We start from the raw sequence: 20,030 nt of genomic DNA, 5'->3' as shown, positions 1-20,030 counted from the left end.
TAATGCATTTGTTGGATATATAGTTGATAGATTTATGATGATGCTGAGTACTCGCAAATGTTTTGCTATATTAGATTCTTGAAATTAGACTGATGTTTGTAGTGATTATAGATGAATGTTAACATGTTAACATTATATTGTAGTTTAACATTTGTATTTTATATTTATATGTATATACTTTTTATGAATAATATATATTTGTTATGCTTTTGCTCCAAAAATAGATTTTATATTTTTTATTTAAATTTTACACACAAAATACAACACAATTGCTGCTTAATTTACTTTTTTATTTATTTTTAAATTTGTTTCACCTGAGCATTAAATTTTTGTTTTATTTTGTTTTTTTCAACTTTTTATCGAACTTCTTTATTGTACAATCGTACAGGTAAAATGCCGTTATAAAAATATATAGTTGTGATTATAAATTTATTATTTTTGTTGCTGGGTATTTTGGATTCGTGTGAGCTTTGCTTTTTGTTGAAGGCCGTCTGACTGACACAATTTCTTTTAAAGAAAGTAAATGAATCGCGATTATGTCACTTTGTTAATAATAATTATTTGTTGTTGGGGTTTCCATTATTTTTAGCGCTTATTTTAGACATTTGAACTTTGCACCTGCCGAATAGTAATTTATGCATTTATTTAATAGAAACAACTTGTTAAAACACATTGCGAGACAATTGAACTTCTGCTGTTGCATATCTACACAATTCTCGTCTAACATTCTCGGTGATTTTCCTTTTGCGTTTTCATTTCGTTTTGTGATATTCTTGTTGCTGTTGTTGTTTTTGTTTTGGGTTATGTGCATTGCTTTCCCAGCAACAGCTGGGAACGTTTGAGGCGCTGCCAAAGGGTTGTCGTATGTGAATATGTATCCGATAGATACACGTCGTCGATATGGATGTATCTCAAAATATGAACATGCATAGAGTAGAGTGCCGAAAATATTGTATATGTTTTTGCGAAAACTCAATACGATGACATTGGAACTGGCTCTGACTCTGATTCTGATTCTGAGTGTGGCTGTGGCTGTGGCACTGACATTGGAGGGCGCCTCGCAGCAGCGTTCAAGAGCAAGGTGATCCGACGAAGGACGAGAACGAGGACGAGGATGTGGTCGAGGATGTATGGACGAGGACAAGGACGAGGACGAGGACGAGAACTAGAATACCAACCAACAGCTGTTTCGCTCGTTGGGCGCTGCACAAGGACAAGGACACAGCGCGACGCGATTCGATTCGATGCGATGCGATGCGATGCGGACACGGGAGCTCGAAGCCGAAACACGGAGGAGTACGTTTTATGGTTTACGGTTTTCAATCACTGTTTTTGCAGCTGGGCGATGTCAGGGGACTGCATTGAATATTATTATTATTGCACATTTTGTTTTCAATGAATTTATTATCAATTTGAAAGCAAAATTAGTTTAACGTTGATGCTTTTGTTATGCTTTTGCTTTATGGTTAATTGGGACGCGCTTTGAATTTCGCAACCGCTGCGTGCGCCGTACTTTCTCTGACTGAAACTGAAAATCGCAAAAGCTGCCAGACCAGAACACGAAACACGAACAGAACAGAACAGAGCAGAACCTGCTGAGAGCAAGAGTGTGTGCTCTCTGTACGTATGTGTGTGAGAGAACAGGCGAATAAGCTGCACAATGAAAGTGAAAACCGTTCGCCGACATCGCTGTTTCTACTGCACTGCAAAGTGGGCCCGTCTGAGCGAGATAGAGACAGACAGCGAGAGCGCCAAAACTAAGAGAGCGCTCCATTAGTGAGAGAGCGCCACTTGTGAGCGAACGCAGCGAAGGTGAGAGCGATTTTTTGTATGAGGAAACGAAAGCTGCAAAGAATACAAAAACCAAAACATAAATAAACAAAAATAAACGCGAATGAGAAGGCGAGCGAAACGTGTGAAAACCCCCCTTTCCGTTTTGGGGTTAACAATTTGTAGACTGAGTGGGGTCCAAATGGAGTTGCATGATTGGGGGTTGTTCTTTTTCATTGAGGATTGTTCTTCTTTTTCTTTCCCTTTTTTTGGCAACTTTCTGCACACGCGATATTGGAGTTTGAGTGGGTGGCAATTTCCGTCCAATAATAAACAATGCGTTTTGGGTGATTTTTTGCCATGGTGCGTAGGAGACGAAACTAACACGCAGACAACAACAGACTGAGTTACGCATTGAGGTAGGTTCACATTTCAGCAAGCAACAGCAAAGGAATTTGCTTGTACAAAAATATACCAACTTTATACTCTTTCTTGCTTCAATGAAATCAACTGAGAAAACAAAGATTTCTAAGAAGTACGAAAAAAGTTCAGGAAATATATAAACTGACCTACAAAATGGGTTCTCGAATAATTCGAAAGTTAAAAATATAATCAAAATGATATTCTCAAAAAACCCATTTTATGAGCTAATATTCTAATGACAACATTTAATTTTTGTAGTGGTCAGAAAATTATTCTTTCCTTCGTTACACAGATTTGTGGTTTACAAAAATAAACATAATAATTTGGATTTTTTAACAGTACTCTAGTCACGTTTCAAATGTCAAGAATGATGCATAGCTGAGTGAGTCAATTGTAAAAAAAGTGTAAAAACTAATTCAAGGCTAATTCAGCATTAAAAAGCTTCCGCAAACGGCAGATCGTCACAGTCGCCGTAATAGTTTGACCCCAAACAAAAGCCGCAATCAAAATATGTGTGACACATGTGTGTGTGTGCGTATGCGTGTGTGCAACAACATTCAATAGCAAATTAATCAGCAAACAAAATGCAACCTCATATGTGCAGTCTACATAGAAGTCGCAGCCATGTGGAAATAAAACACAACAAATGTATTGACCTTAACACTGAATGCTCATTGCTCGCCATCCACACAAGTACACTACCCATACACTATCATGTGTGAGTGTGTGCAAAAGAACTTGAACGAACAGCGAGAGAGAACATAAAGCAAGCAAAAAGCAAGAGAGCTCGAGAGAGCGAAACGTAAGAGCAAAGCGCTGCTAGGCTAGCGCGTGTTTTAGTCAAGTTCACCAATACCAAGGCAAGGTTAACAGATTGCAATTGCTGTGTGTCACTGTTACTTAACAGCGCGTCTACAGCGGCGCTACAGTTGAGTGAACAGCGCACTGTAAAAAATAAAAGTGGGATTGGGGTGATGGGGTTATTGGGGTGAACAGGCGCAGTGATGGCTGTGTGGGTAATTGGAGTTGCAGCCCCGTTTTCGGCCAGACAGTCGGGGTTTGGGGCTTAATGAGGGTTGCAATGTCTGGAGTTTAAAGTTGTGCAAATGTATGGTTGGGGGTGGAATGAGTCAGACATTTGGACAACCTAATGAGATGAGCTCTACATTCAGACATATATACAGCTACTACTACTATAAACAGACTTAAGAATGAATTATTTGCATTTAGTGGGAGGAGTTCAAAGGCGGGTTGGGGGCGTGACAGATTAATTTAGTTAAGGGTGAAGTGATGCTGAGAGTGAAAGGTCAAATTGACGAGTGCAGACAATAAAAAAAACTAAAAGAAGTAAACAAAGACCTAGACAACTTTTTTTTACATAAATTAAAATCAACTAGAAAAGTTCTACAGAACCATATATAAGATAAAGAGTTCCTTTGTGAATAGTCCCAGTTTTATGTATTATATTTATTTTCATTTGTTACACAGTCTTTGTAGCACATCACAATGATCATTAACACTTTAAAATGTCCAATTAGTTGAATATTTTAATTTTTAACAGTCACAATTAAATAATTTGTTCACTTGGATAATTCTTCTCGCGTTCGACCGAAAGTTCTCAACATTAACAAAATGAAAGTTAATCGTTTATTAATTTATGCTGTATGTGTATACCGTCAGACTAAGAGAGGCGACCATAAAAACAAGATTTGTGGCGCATCTGGAGCTGAAGCTGTAGCTGACATTAGTCTGACAGATCTGTGAGCAGCAAAACCAAGTGGAGAACAAACGTGCGACATGACGTCGTTAACGCGACTGAAACGAGACAGAAATTTGCAAAAGTGAAAAATTCTACTTTCAATATGAAAACGAACTGCGAATTGGTGCAGCAGCGTCGACTGCGACGTCAACGTTGCCAGCAACAACAACAACAACAATAACAGCAGACACCATCAGACTCTAGTCCGACTGGGCTGGAGTTGTGCATGGAAGAATGGCCAAAGCCCAAAGCAGAAAGCTGAAGCTGAAAGCGCACACTGTGGGTGTGGGTAAGGTAGGTCGTGGTATGGGAATGTCGCTCACCAACACCCAACGCGAGAGAGAGCGACAGCAGCGAGAGAGAGAGAGAGAGAGCGTAAAAGCATGAGAGAGGACAGCGCCCAGAAGCAGAAGCCAGAACCAGAACGAGAGCGTGAGCATGAGAGCAGCGCATTGTAGCGACGTCGCTGTCGCTGCCGCTGTCGGCGAATGCAGGAAACAAAACGTAGCCCAGAGAAGTCAATGTACAATACGTTGGGGGTGCAATGAACAAGAAGCGGCCGATGACGACGACAGCAACTACGACAACGACGACGACGACGACGACTGCGACTGCGGGGATGGCGACGGAAGTGTTGGACTGCAGATTAGCGCTGTTATAATACCCCTTAGACAATGCATTAAAATGAGTATGACAAATTTACGAGGAATGGCAATAATTCCACTTAATATCTGCATTGGAGGGCAAAGTATAATTCTTTGAAGAGAAAGGCGTTTCTTTTGGGATGTTGACTCTGTTTTGGAAATATTAATAAGGGAATATCATAACATACAATGCTAATGTATGGAAATCCTTTTATTAAGAATTATATATTTCTTAAGAACAATACTTATCGTTTCTTTTTATATGTGGGCACTTAAAATTTTTAGTTTTACCCAATACTTTTTAAAATAATATTATCAAAAGCGCACAGCATTATATACGAATACTTTTATTTTCCAAAAAAAATTCCTTGAAATTAAAATATTATAAGAAAATACAAAATACAAGAATTCTTAATTATTCATTTTAATATTTTTTGATTTTGTTAATAAATATATGATACAACAATGCTTAAATTCATTCATAATAATATTATTACTTTCTTGATTGTATCACTTTAATTTTAATATAATAAAGTATTTTTTCAATATTGACTTTCCATAGACGACTTTAAATAAATATGTGTTTCCTCCCAAAAATAGTTTGAAATCTTTTAATTTCAACAATGGTAACTACAGTTTTATTTTTAAAAAATTTTGATTATATTGATTTTAAGATAATCAAGTGTACATCATAAGAAAACACGTAATTTGAAATTACTCGAAACTTTAAAAACTTATTAAAATATGTTCTTTATTTCAATTATAGGGTATCCCCTTCTCCACCACCAAAAGTTTAAAAGGATTCGCAGTTGTTTCGCTTGGTTTCAATTGCGTCTAGCTCTGTAGTTTTGTGTCCTTATTTATGGCAGTGAATGTGTGCTTTATATTTTTTTTGGGGTTGCAAAGTTTGGCACAGAATTCCGGGAGTTGTGTCGTCGTCGTTGCCGTTGTTGTCGACATCGTCGCATAGAAATTACAAATGTACGAATATAATTGCAAAAATCTTCAGTGGGTGGGTCAACATTTAATGCCAAACATTCTGTGGATTGTCTGTCTGGAGTTGCAACCCTCAAGCGATGTCTTGCCGAGCTTCTTTTTAGTTGCCATAATAACTGTATTGTTTTCCTTTTTCCCTGCTTTGGCCAACCTGCCTGCAGGCGACCTCTACTCGTAGTTGTAAGGTTAGACTACTATTCACAGATATTGTAAGGTTTTCTCTCCTCGTTTTGTCGACTTTTACCTTCACAGTCTGACGTTAGTTAAATATCATGGTCTTTTGGCAATGACAGAGCCATTGAATTTCGTCCTGTTTCAGTTTTGTGTTGTGTGTTGCGTTTTTTTGGGGCAGGGGCAGCCAGACGACACCCTTTTTCCATACTATTTTTGGGAGCGTGGGGAGGTTCACTCGATTCTGCAACTCTCTTCTTTTGGGTCGGAGAGAAGAAAATGCAACGCGCATGTTCGATGCTGTTTTGTGTATGTTGTTGCAACGTTGCACATTTGCAACGTACTTATGTCCTTCGTACATCGGCGCTGCACGAAGGTTAACAATTTTCAGGGGCACTATGAGCAGAGACCCTTGCATAGCCGCTGCCACATTGCCACTACCAAGGGCAAGGACACACAAGCATGCGCATTTCCGTATGCACAGTCCAATGTTGCACACACACACAGCACACACTCTACTCGGGGTGGCAGCTGCAGCCTTGCAGCAGGACTAGGCTCCACTTGCTGCTCCCTATTCTCCGCTTCGGCTCTCCTCTGCTGCAGCGACTCCTCTCATCATTGCCAAGGTCCGTTGTCGACTCTCGACTGCCGGCTGCCGGTTTCTGCAAGTGACATTGAGAGGGCGTGAGCTTGGGATTTGGTGGCATGGGTGGCATGGAAAGGGGCATGCTGCAAGCACATGGTCAGAGGCAAGGGCAAGGGCACGAGCTTGGCTGCTGGGCAGACGGGATTAATTTCAGGGTTGTCACTGCAATTGCAATTGTCTAGCTGCGGTTTGACCATCACAGCAAATACCCCATTGTCCTTTTTAACCTTTCACACATTCTGCGTTTCCTTGAAATTCTCGCATTTGTTATATTTCCTGCAAATATTCGTTAACACAGTTTGAGTTCTGGGCAATTTGATTTATTATTTATCTACCTACCATATGCACACAATTACGTATACGCAATTATTTGCATAGATTATGCACTTGAACTACTCTTGATGCTCATCCAGGTAGTTTTATCAGTAGGGATTATATTTTTACCTAGAACATACTCGAAGCATTGTAAACTAGCAAACATTCATCATAACTGGATACAGCTTGTTATAAGCTGAGTTTTATATTTTTGAGTTGAATAAACATTAAGTATACGCATGCTCTGAAATATTTTGAAATATATTGCTTTCTTCCAATAGTAAGAAAAAGTCATACAATTTCGATAAATGGTGGTAACTCTACTTTCATAACTTTATTAATTATAGTTTTTGGAATGTTGCATAAACTTTACTTTACGATCTGCAGAAGTAGGTAACACTATTCAATAAAAATTAACAAGAAAAGTAAAAGAACGCAAACCAATTTCATTAACTAAAAATACACAAGAAAAATGTACAAGAAAGTTTAGAAAATATATGTGTCCTACAATAATGTAGGCTACGAAAAAAATCCATAAAATTAATCTATTAAATCTATGAATTATCGTTTTGGAATCTGTAATAACCTTAATTTATAGGAACTAAAAGTTAACAGTTAAAGTTGAAGTAAATAAACGCAACCTAAACGCAATTTAATTTATCAAAATTGTATAATATCAAAAAACTAAACAGTAAAAGTAAAAGAACGCAAGCCAATTTCATGTATTAAGATTTTATAATATCAATGTACAAGAAAGTCAAGTAAATTCAAACTCTAAAGTTGTAAAAATTGAAACCTAATGAAGCTCATTCAGTCTATCATCATCTGTCTATCATTCCATATGAGTTTTCTTATAGAAATAAAGTATACTAACATAAATAATTAACGAAACCTCGACGATAATTTCACTTCCCAATGGAGCTGCGCATAAGTTAATCAACTCAATCTTCAAATAAGAAACAAATTAGTATGTTAAGGGGAGCAATTATACTTCGAATAAATTCCCTGTTAAGTCAAAGATAAGTTTACCGTCTTGCTATGTTGCTTTTAAGTATGAGAAAAGTATTTTAATCTGAAATGAACTCCCCATCTTAGATTCATCTTACAGCAATCGAAGGTCAGCGTCGCATCGGAGCTGCTTCTAATTCCCCAACCAAGCAGACGGCAAGTTCATTTTTATGGTGATTAACCTGCTTTTTAACCTAGAGCCAGGAATGTGTTCATTAATTTTTAATATGTTTACGGTGCGATAGACGCTTGGAATATTTTGGGGAATTACCGCAAGACGACGAGCATTAAAGCCAATTATTAGGTCAATGTGCGTGCACTGAACCGATTTGTGGCTTTTATTCACCTCAGCCCAAATGTATGCTATAAGTCAGTCACCTAACACCTCCGACAAACAGAGGAGAGAACGAGAGGCGACGACGCCAGTTGGATTTATGCACACCCCCCGAAAAAAGCATAGTCGAAAAAGCAGAGCAAAAGCCGAGCACACACACACAGAAAACGGAGCAGTGCCCGGTCAGTGACTCATTAGGGACTCTCGGCTGTAGGGATTCGGTGACGTTGCCCGGTTTTTGGCTTTGCCTTCCCTCCTGAAAATGGTTGTCCATCAGCATGGGGAACATGCATATTCAATGGGGAATTGGTCTCTGCTTTATGTACACTAAGGTTGCTGGGAGAAGAGGGTAGGGAGGAGGCGAGGAAAGCGAGCACGTTGTGAATCATACGCTTTTGGGATTGGATGAGTAATCTTTTGTGTCCATTGCAACACCTGATGTCCCCGTCGCTATCGCTGTCCCCGTCGCTTGCATGTGCCTGATGACGACGATTAGGGCAGGTTAAACACAAGTTCAAAGTTCAAGCTGCCTTTTGTGCCAGACGCAAAGCATGAGCATTTGACATTTTTGTCGGATTTGCTGATGACAAATATTTCCAATTTCAATCATTCGGATTTGGGTATTTAATAAAATGTCTCGCATCAAACAAAATGCAGCTTATCCTCGGGCAATATTTTATCAATTATTTTATTGAATGTGATTGTAAGACTAAAAATACATTAAAAATGTATAAACAACAGACAAGCTATTAGGTTGTCTTGTGCTTAGGATTAAGATGCACTGAATTTAAATTGCATATAAGGATGTGTAACATCATCGAAATCGAGAACTATTGATGACACTATCGTCACTATCGATGGCTCAAAATTGACTATCTATGGCGCCCACTATCGATAGTTTTCAACTCCCAATTTAAAGTAGATTTTCTTCACTCTTTTGTTTTATTGGTAATCACTGTTTATAAATAATAAATAAACTTGTTCATATTAACAACATTTTCGAAAAACAATTGCCAAACTCTGTTGAAAATGATGTTATATAAATTTTTTATGGATAATTAGATGGGAAAATAGAATTCAAATGTAAATATTTTAGCATAGTAAGTTTATAACACACAGGAAGGAAATTTAATAATGGATCATTACATGGGAAAACAAAGTAAAAACTTATAAAATAAAACATCATTTTTTTCTACAATACTTAAACATAATTAACTTTAATTATGGAACCATTTTTGCGTAGAATAAAATTAAACTTTGATTTTGGATATAAATAAGTCATATGAATATGTCTTTAGAAATTGTTGATAACATAAGAAAATAAAGTAAAAATGTATAAAATAAAGCAGAATATATTTAATTCAAACTTCATAAGACATTTTGATATCTAAAGGCAGGGAATAAAGAAGTCATATGAAGTTATTTTAATTTTTGTGTTGAATAATATAAAATATTTAACCAAGTGCTTATGAGTGCCTAAGATTATAAAAATAAAAATTTTGTTGTATGTAAGAATTTTCTAAACATTTTCTGGTACAAAATGCTATTTCTATCTATTTTGTAAACATTTCAACTCAATTTAATGGACAATTTATATATAATGTAATAATTTTATCATCATATTTATATCATCATCATATTATGATAATTTGACGATTATTATTTATGTTCTATTTTATGCATTCTATATAATTCTATATTGAAATTATTCCTTATTTATGTAGTGGAAAAAAATCGATGAAGATTTCTGCATTTTTTGGAAATAACAATCAAATTACATGTATCCTTCTCCCCTTTTGCCAAAACTTTCTGTTGTACCCCGTTTTTTGGATAACTTGTTTCGATTTGTTTACATTTTGAGGGACTCTCTAGTGAGTGAGTGAGTGACACACAAGCTGCAATGTTTCTGGTGAGTTTGTTGTTCGTGTGGCGTTAGCTCTGCAGGGTAATTTGTCATTCGTGTCCCGATAACTGTTGTTTGGACACGTGTCGCCAGGAGGAGGTAAACAGGAATTGCAACAATGAAAACAGTAGCAACAACAACAACAACAGCCTGGGAATTGCCACCCAGCGAAGCTCGTCTACAAACTTCGAGTTGAGGGTTGCAAATTCTGGAGAACTCTGAGTCACCAGACTAAGTAACTCACCCAGAGTTGCAGTTACAGTTGCACTTTGCCAACTTACAAGTACTACAACAAATTCAGTACTTTCTTCTCGAAGTACTTTCTCCTCCCCAGAACGACGAGCATTAGAAACATAAAGCGAGAACCAAGAACCTAGAACTTTCTCTAATGCCTGTAAAAATAATTGGCTTTTGTCTTCGAGCTGCATTGCGAGGAAAAAAACGAGTTTTTCAAGCTACATTCAAATACCTTGCATCGATAGAAGTTATTTATGTGGGATAAGCGACTTAAAAATAACCTGCTCAACTTTTCGATATCCTGTAAGGGTTCTGAGACTTAGAATAATTGCAAATTAAGCCAAAGTCCAGTAAATTAATTTAGTTGTTCTTTGAGTTCTACAAATGAATTGTAAATTAAATTAACATGTAATATAATAACAAACTTTATACTTTCGCTTATGTTAAGATATCTTATGAAAAACGTATATATTCACATTATAAAGATAATAAAATTTATTCACAAAACCTTTACAAAATTGCATTTACTGAACTATATTTTATTCCGAAGTTGTTAAGCAAATATATTCAAGAGACGTTACTTATAAACTAATCTAAGACCATCGATTCTTAATTGAAGATTTAGTTAAAATACAAAAATAATACTTTGTAAGTGCATTGATTGAATTATCTTTTATTTTATTATTTATCAAATAAATGTTTATAAAAAGAACGAATTATGAACTCAAGTAAATCAAGTTAAACATATGAATACTTTAATACAAAGTAAGATTCCTCTTAAACACACATTCACATACTTTAAGTCTCATCTACCCCTTTGTGATTCAAAACCGAGGGTATTTCTGAGAGAATACTTATGCGACGGCGCATGGCAATGACCTTAGCCTTAGACTTTAGCAGCCTTAGCCTTGAATCTTCTAATAGTTTGTGGTGCGGTTTTGCTGGGCTTTTCTTGCCACCAGGTGAGGCAATGTGAAAACTTGCCAAGCGAGTGAAATTACAAGTGGAAAACCAGTTGGTTGGATTACTACAACTACAACTTCGAGTACTCATGCATGAGTTCTAATCGAATGCAATGAGAAGAAGAAGAAGTGCTCGAAGCTAAGCGAGAGCGAGAGAGAGAGGAGAAAGAAGCGTGAATTGTGTGTGTGCAACAATCAAATGCCACAGATCTGATGGTAAATCATAAAAGGAAAATGCTTAAACGTTGCTGTTGCTGTTGCTATCATTGTGTAATTTCAGTTGCCTCATCGGAGAGTTGCAATCAAGTTGCCACAGTTGCCTGCCACTAACTATCTCAGTTGCACAACTTTTACTTTGTGCGAAGACGACAACTCGACTCGTTTTAGTTTTCACTTGTCACACAGATGACGACGATGACGACGACGGTGGCGACGTTGATGCTGTGGCATGTAGGTGGTGGCAGTGGCAGCTTCATGTTGCAGCTAAATAGATCTGCAAGCAAAAAGAAAAAAAGTGCACAAACAGCAAGCAAATGCGTCCTGTGGAAAATCTGTGGTACGGGTAGGTCAACCACCAGACATTGAACCCAACGTGGCAACAACAGCCAGGCATAGCGCATGCATGCAACGTCAAGCTGCCACCACAACGGGGCAAGCCGAAAACGCAGAAGAAGCACTCGCAGTGGCGGAGGCATAAAAAACGAGCAAAAAGAGACAGAGAGAGAGAGAGAGAGCGAGAGAGAGAGACTAAACTGGGAACAGAGCAACGACAGCAGTGGCAAACAGCACTCAGCGCAAAATGTTGCATGCAACTAAACAACAGACACGCTCACACACTCAAGCACACACACAGGAACACACACCCAATTGGGAAGGCGATTGCCTAGCTTGCAACACGAACGTGCCACAGTTCGACTTCGTCATCGCATTGTGTGCAAGTTTAGTGGGTTGAGTGACACAGACACAGTTTGCTTTTGCCACAAGAGCGGAACGGGTCGAGCACTGAACGAGTTTTTTTTTCTTTTTGTGTTTTGTGTTTCTTTCATTTCTTTTTTTTTTGCAATCGTGCAGTCAGTCGGCAAGATTTTGCTGTAGGGCTGCTGCCAGTGTTGCCACATTAATCGCAGCCCATTTATAGAATGTCATTCGGTATGGAAGTCATTGCTACTACATTTTGAGGAGGGCCTTCTTCCTTTTACTCATTTGGCAAGAGAATTAGCTGAGCTTTTACTGTAAAACTTCGCAATCTGGCAACACTTTCAATTTATAGTAAGATAAATTAAGCAAATTCTTGCTCAATACAAGTTCATTATCTAATCAGATATAACATATAGCCATAACAACTTCATTTCATCTGAAATTTAATAAATATAGCTTAAGGTCATATATTTTAAATAGGTCTGGCAACGCTGGTAACTAATTGATCTAATTATTCCGGTGGTGAAATAATAAATGTAGACTGTTTGCTAAAGAATGACTTGGAAATCCAGTGAAGTCATATAATCTGATTAAACATTATAATTAGTAATCTTTTAAAAAGTTTAAAAATTCAATGCTGTAAACCCAAAACACATTATATGGAAATGCCGTAAAACTCTTTTTAAAATTATTTTTAAAGCTTAAAACCTTTTATATGATTAACAAAGCATGTCAAAGCCCAACAATTAGGAAAGTCTATTCTTTACTATTCAAATATGAGCATGACATTCAATAATAACATTATATAATAATACATTATATAACATAACTTATACAAAAATATCTAAAAAATACTACAAATAATTAGAAACTAATTGGGACACTATTTAAATAAAGTTGTCAATCAATTTCAATAAAGGAAACTCTGGCTTCATTTTTGAAAACCTCTTCCATTATCAAAACAAACGAGAATTACGTTAAGAATCCACAATCTGGCAACGCCATTCTAATTATTATATTCATTATGGTTATCAACTCCTCATTTATTATCTAAATACATTCCCCAATCAACTGTAATAACAAACTCATCCATAAGTTCCCTTAAAGTACCTCCATTTGCTAAAAGCTTTTGCAAGATCGAAAATGGCGTTAACGCCACGTAATCTGGCAACGCTGACAGCCATTAACCCATGCTCTACGTTTTTAGAGTGCAGCGAATAAAGCAAGCACAAAGCGTTGCAATGTTGTGGATGCGGATGTGTGGTGTATGCCACAGCGGCGAGCATAGACGACTAGCGTTGCATAGCACACAACACACACACAACAAAACATACACACATAAGTGCATATACATTTGTATATCTACACACAAACACAAGTGTATATATATAGTTGCTCTGGGCTGTAGCATTGCGAATGAGAATGAGAATGCGACTCGAAACGAAACGTAGCGAAAAGAGGCGAACAGAGAGAGACGAAGCGAGGCGAGGCAATGCGAATCGAGTCGAGTCGAGTCGCGCCGAGAGTAGAGTAGGACAAAAGGGAGACACAATTTTGGTAGCAATGACCTTCACCGCGTTGTTCAAGTTGTGGCGTGCAATGTTGTTGTTGTTGCTGTTGCTGTTGCTGTCGCAGTCGCTGCTGCTGCTGCACAGGAAAAAGCAGCGCAATGTATAAAGAGATACAGATACGAGAATCGTTTGGCAATAAATGATGCATAAGGCGTCGCTGCTTCGCTCCAAGCGAAGCTTTTAGTGTGAGTCAACGAGAGGAAGAGAGAGAGAGAGTGGAAAGGGGAAGAATAGTGTATGTGTGTGAGTGAGGGGGCGTCAGGGAGCTGCGGGCATATGATTGCTAGGTAGACAGTTGCCGCATTCGCTTTTTACTCTTTCTTTCGCGCTGCCTCTCTCCCGCTCTCGCTCTCACTCACACTCTGTCTCTCTCGCTCCCTCACTGTCTCTCTTGCGTTATGTCGTTCTTCTTGCATTTCTCTCTATGCGCGACTCGATTTTCACTGCACAAATTAAACATACAAAAGATAAAAGAGCTTTTGTGCCAACGAGGGGCGTAATGAGGAACGGAGGAGGAAGAGAGTGAGCATGCTATGGCTGCCATTGAAAATGGAGTTCATGACCAGGTTGCGGAGTGTCTGTGTGCATTTCAATGTACGTGTGTGTGACGTCGCTGTCTGTATGTGTGTGTGAGTGTGTGTGTGAGTGTTTGCGTGGAAGTGGCGTAAACTTGACACTGGCGCTGTCGCTGTCGCTGCTGCTGCTGCCGACGGCGCTGGCTTTGGCTTCGACTGCAGCGCATTATTATGTGGGTTGTGAGTTGTGGGCTGTGGGTTGTGGGCCGTGGGTGTGGGTGGTGTTTTTTCTTTTTGCAATTGCCCAAAGGGAGCGGCTTGGTTCGCTGTCTCTGCCTCTGTCGCTGTCGCAGTCCGAACTGGTTCTGCATTTTGTTTTATTTTGGTTGTTGGTTTTGCTATTTTGTGTTGCTCGTTGTTCGTTGTTGTTGTGAAAATTGCTCAAGTGCGACGCAGACGTTTGCTGGTGTGGGTTAACTTTTGGTATCATTGACCTGCTCCGCTCCTGCACTCACAATGCCACCGACTGTGGCAGCAAACGGCTCTCGTTGTCGTCGTTGTCGTTGTCGTTGCGTTTTTCTGCTGTTTTGCTGTTTTTCATTTTGCCGGAGTTGTGCAGCAGACAAAGCCGCTGTCGCTGATACTCCGTCTGTAAACACACAAAAACACACACACACACATTCAATTTGATGCATGCATGAATGATGTGAGTTGGGGGCGAGGGAGCGACTGCAAGTGAAAGGGGGAGGGAGTTGAAGCAGCAGGAGTTGTTCCTGAGACGCCATTTTGGAAAATGCTGACTGTATCTATGCATATGCATGCTTACACACAGACACACTTACACATACACAGACAAGGCAGACACACATACATACATAAATAAATACATATATGCTGCCCATTTTACAATAGGTTAGTCTGTTATTGTTCTATTCAGTCAGCTCTGCGAGAGTGTCTGTGCATATGTGTATGTTTGTGTGGTTTGAGTGTAGTCCTGTATGTGTGAAAAGTTTTCGCTTTTCGTTGATTTTCATTTTAATTGTCATGCATTTTTTATCATTTAGTGAATCTGCCGACAGCGAGGTCGGGAGGTGCGCTAATTACACTCGGATAACTCCGTGAGCAGTCAACAGATTACAGCATTTTATTTTCATATTGAAATGCACAAGAATTGCACATTAAAAAAGCCAAGTTAAACAATCATATAAAAGAAGCCACTCTTTGAATGAAAGCATTAAAACTCATACAGTAATTAAAACAGGTGGCTATGAACGCTAGATGGCGCCAGCACTGCTTGTCGCTAATTAGCAATACAATAAAATACTGCTTGAATTAGTTTTGTGATTACGTTGACATTAACAGGAATTTAGTTAATTATAAAAAAGTGTTTTTGCTTTTATTCGGCATCTATTTTTCCATTAAATATATTAAAATTATTTTGTATTAATTTTTTAAATAATCACACATTTGTACAAATTGTGAACATTGTCTCCGGATGAACGAATTTTGGTTGGAAATTTCACAGACAAAGAATTTAATAATAATAAGAATTTAATTTTGCTATAAACATAAATATACAACACTGATAGAGTAATCCAGAGGATATATAAATGAGTATTTATATAAATATTTTAATATAATATTCGATCTCAGATTAATTTATTTACAGGATCGTGAAAGTAATAGAGCCAAAATTAATCTGGGATCGAATATTATATTCATATATTTATATCAATACATTTTTATATAAATACATATTTACTGTATACATAAGAACTTGATTTATATAATTTAACATAACATAGTTCATTAATGACTTATGGAATATCACTTCTTAGCGATGATCAACGGAGTTTTCTTTAAATTGTTTCCATGGAATGAAGCTTCGTTGTGTTATGATTTGCCATCTTCACATCAGTCATCAGTCAATATAAACAACTTTATAATTAATAGATACGGTGACACAACTTTTATTGAAACTCCTTTTTATTCTGCTACTCCATTTAATATTTAAATTTCACTTCTCCTTTCAAAGTATATTAATCAAGTAGTCAAATTGAAAGTCAAGTCAAATTTACATTTGTAATACATTTTAGTGTCATAATTAAACTCATAAGCACACACTCCAAAAACTATAGATTTCATTATGGACAATTTCGGTATACCCACCGAGATCAATGTTGGTGTTATGAAGGCGATCGCTGAACTTCAGTACACTGACTCTGATTGTGGTTTTGTGGACGAAAAGAAGATCAACGATCATGTGGTGTATTACAAGCATGATAAAGATTCGCTTGTTAGGCAGTCGCTAGACAATTTAACTTTTTTGGGCATCTTGGTGCGAACTGGATCTTCGGCGTTTGCTTTGCGACAAAACCTACAATTTGCATCTGAAGCAAGTGCAATTCCATGGATCACTCCTCAAAAGCACGATGGGGTAAGTCCAAAAGATTCATCTTTACATTAATCCATACATCCATTTACAATTTAGAACCTTAAGCGTGCCGCTAAAATTAAACAAAATTCAACAGCTAAAAAGGAAAGATATTCCTCCGCAGAAATAGATTCGCTTTTTGCCTACTACTTAAAAAAATATAGGAACATCAAAACTATAAATAATCCTGAAAACTCCGAAGCAAGAACTTCTTCAAAGCTTGGGATGACAGGACTCGACGATGATAACAATATTTTACAACTCTGTGAGCCTCTCGATGGTCAGACCTCTAATTCAGTTCAGATTGCGGTAGAAAAAGCGGAATCAATGCTTAAAAACACAAATCGCAAAAACAAACGAAATATTGAGGCTAAAAAGAAAAGATATTCCCCCGCAGAAATAGATTCGTTATTTTCCAGATACTTTGAACAATATAAGAACATGAAAACGATCACTAATCGTGAACACTTTGAAGTAAATAGTAAGACCATAGTATTAGAAGATACAAACAAGTTGCCACTCAATATCGTTCTCAAGAATCAGAAATCAAAACCAATGGAGGAAGTTTCGAAAAATGTGGATTCGAAGCTTAAAATCACAAAACACAAAAACAAACGAAGTTTTCAAGCTAAAAAGAAAAAAATTTCCCCCGCAGAAATAGATTCGTTATTTTCCAGCTACTTTGAAGAATACAAGAACCTGAAAAGCATAAATAATCCTGTAAACTCTGAAGAAAATGCAGGACCGGAGGATACAACCAATATGTTGCCTTTTAATGCTCTTCTCGAGGATCAGAAGTCGAAACCAATGGAGGAAGTTTTGGAAAATGCGGAATCAAAGCTTAAAAACACAAATCACAAAAACAAACGAAGTTTTGACGCTAAAAAGAAAAGATATTCCCCCGAAGAAATAGATTCGTTGTTTGCCAGTTACTTTGAAGAATACAAGAACATGAAAATGACCAATAAACGTGAACACTTCGAAGTAATAGAAGATACAAACAATAAGTTGCCACTCAATATCGTTCTCGAGAATCAGAAATCAAAACCAATGGAGCTTTCTCCATTGATCATCAAATCATCAAATAATGTGGATTCGAAGCTTGAAATCACAAATCGCAAAAACAAACGAAGTTTCGAAGCTAACAAGAAAAGATGTTCCCCCGCAGAAATAGATTCGCTTTTTGCCTATTATTTTAAAAAATATAAGAAAATCAAAACTATAAATAATCCTGAAAACTCCGACGCAAGAACTCCTTCAAAACTTGGGATGACAGGACTGGACGATAATAATAATTTACAACTCAGTGAACCTCTGGATGGTCAGACCTCTAATTCAATTCGGATTGCGGTAGAAAAAGCGGAATCAAAGCGTAAAATTACAATGGCCAAAGAGAAACGAAATTCGAAAACAAAGAATAAATATTACTACTGCCCAGAAATCGATTCGATATTTGCTAATTGCTTTGAAAAATATAGAAGGAATATAACTATAGATTATTCAGATGTTACTGTATCAAAACGTGAGTCAATATTAGGATCAACTGGACTGAAAGTAGCAAGCAATATTTTGCCAATCAATCCCTTCAAGGATAAAGAGTCTTTTAGTTGTTGGAAATTTACAGATCCATTAGTTATTTGATATATTTTCGAAAATTTGTAGTTGATTCTATTCATTTTAATAAATTTTAATATAAGTGAACTATTCTTAATATAATAAAGCTTCAAGAACTTCGATATATTACTATTGATTTTTGTATCTCCAATTTGAGCATTGAATTTGTATTTTTATATAAGGAGCATTAAGTAAGTTTTGTCTTTTGATACCTGTGATGCAAAGTCGAATGGGTCATGACAAAAATTGACAGATAAGGCAATAAATAATATTCAAATATTAACAAATTATTTTATATGCAAGTTTAGTTAAACTTAGCTGCGCCTTTTTTAAGAATACAACTTAATAAAGTAATTCTGGTTTGCAGCTTATAAATATTTCCAGTTGGTTGAAATAACCTTTTGAAATGAGCTAACAAGGACTCGTGTTTGTTTCGAATTGCGGCTGCAGATCGCAATGTCAATCACTTGAATAAGTCTGAAAGTCCTTGTGAAAGTCCTTACGATACGGAACACATACATGCAAACACACACACACGAATGTGCTAGCATGTTGAATGCCACGGCCAATGCCACAATGCCGCACACAGTCTGCTGTCAATGCCAGAGGCGGTGTCCATGAATTTCACGTGAGAGTGGCGTTATGACGATGCCACACACAACGATGACGGTGGCGTCTCTTTTGGGAGCATGCCTCGCTTTCACATGATTATGGCATTAACGAGTAAACTCTAAAAGGCCAATATCCTCATCGGAGTCGCCTCTCCTGGCAGCGCATGCGTAGTCTGCACTTTGAATGCCCACTGCAATGAATGCACCTCCATCATCAGGAGCGCGTCTATTTATCATACAACGATAAAATATATTTCTAATTTTGAATCATTTAAAATTGTATATTTAATTGTAGTATTTATTATACAATAAGTATTGGTTTAAGAAGCGAACTCAATTCTAATAATACACTTGTTAGAGAAATGAACTGCTTATAATCAAAATGTTTGGTTTGCACTGCTTATATTTCAATACGCGCGCAAGCAGTGCATGTCTGCGGAACACTTTGTACTGCTTACTCTGTTAATACAAACTTTACTAACTTACTTTGTTTATTATCTGATCGCATTGCAGATTTATCACTAAAATTGCCACGAAATAAATTCTTTTAAATGTAAATAAAATAAACTGTATATTTACTATTTTCAACACCATATACCCTTAAATCCCATTTCCATCCATATAAATAACTTCCAATAGAAATGGCCATGGATTTGAGCAATGTTGGCTTATTGAAAATCAAGCCACAAATTACTCTGCGTGGTTTTCCCCCCAAACCTACAAAAAAAAAATAGAAAGGAAAACAAAACAAGTTTCGCTTTGACACGTTAACTATTGGCTGAGCATCGCCAGCAGCAGATTTATCAGTTGCAACGCGCAACGTGCAACTTGCAACGTGGAACGGGAAGCGGTCAGCGGGCAATGCGTTCATCGACCTTGCATTGACCAGAAGAATCATCGTTAGCTTTTCAGCATTAGCGTTGCGATGCGGCCAAGTGTGCGGCAAGGTGTGGACCATTCAAACACAGCACGCAGCACATGCCGTGCCATGTCGAGCCGTGATAGCATCGCCGCCAATTGGTCATTGAACCACAACCAGAACAGTTCAGTCCTCGTCGCTGCATTATTTCTGCTTCTGTTCCTATTTTATTTCATTTTGTTTTTTACTTTTTTTTATTGTATGTCTCTTTCTTTTCATTTATTTTAATTTTCATTTTCCGCCTGAATTGCAACCCTCAGCGAAACTTTGGCAAACATAC

General features: G+C 37.4%; 1 protein-coding gene and 1 long non-coding RNA gene across 5 annotated transcripts; both read left to right on the top strand.

Annotated features, from left to right (window-relative positions):
- The first annotated feature begins 1,445 nt into the window (after positions 1-1,445).
- LOC127565650 (uncharacterized) lies at positions 1,446-2,885 on the top strand. 2 transcript variants are annotated; one of them, XR_007954979.1, is made up of 4 exons: positions 1,446-1,812; positions 2,533-2,575; positions 2,635-2,724; positions 2,798-2,885. It is a non-coding gene; the product is annotated as an uncharacterized LOC127565650 (long non-coding RNA). The 2 variants fall into 2 exon arrangements; XR_007954980.1 differs by lacking the exon at positions 1,446-1,812 and having other exon boundaries at positions 2,481-2,575; positions 2,625-2,724.
- A 13,371-nt stretch (positions 2,886-16,256) lies between these two features.
- LOC117571112 (uncharacterized) lies at positions 16,257-18,307 on the top strand. 3 transcript variants are annotated; one of them, XM_034253099.2, is made up of 3 exons: positions 16,257-16,331; positions 16,569-16,609; positions 16,673-18,307. In XM_034253099.2, exons 1-3 carry the CDS (start codon positions 16,319-16,321, stop codon positions 18,245-18,247), a joined length of 1,629 nt encoding a protein of 542 aa, XP_034108990.1. In that variant the 5' UTR covers positions 16,257-16,318; the 3' UTR covers positions 18,248-18,307. The 3 variants fall into 3 exon arrangements, with proteins under 3 accessions (XP_034108990.1, XP_034108989.1, XP_034108986.2); XM_034253098.2 differs by having other exon boundaries at positions 16,664-18,307; XM_034253095.2 differs by lacking the exon at positions 16,257-16,331 and having other exon boundaries at positions 16,340-16,609; positions 16,664-18,307.
- Positions 18,308-20,030: the final 1,723 nt, after the last annotated feature.

This window comes from Drosophila albomicans, chromosome 3 (genome assembly GCF_009650485.2).
Source record: "Drosophila albomicans strain 15112-1751.03 chromosome 3, ASM965048v2, whole genome shotgun sequence".
NCBI classification, from domain to species: Eukaryota; Metazoa; Arthropoda; class Insecta; order Diptera; family Drosophilidae; genus Drosophila; species Drosophila albomicans.
This window is presented reverse-complemented; position numbering and strand designations above follow the sequence as displayed.

What these genes read in the sequence shown, in the direction of transcription:
- LOC117571112 (XM_034253095.2), top strand. Translation starts at nt 16,361, where the DNA reads ATGAAGGCGATCGCTGAACTTCAGTACACTGACTCTGATTGTGGTTTT. An exon ending in CTCCTCAAAAGCACGATGGG is followed by an intron (nt 16,610 to 16,663) that starts GTAAGTCCAAAA and finishes TTTACAATTTAG; the next exon opens with AACCTTAAGCGTGCCGCTAA.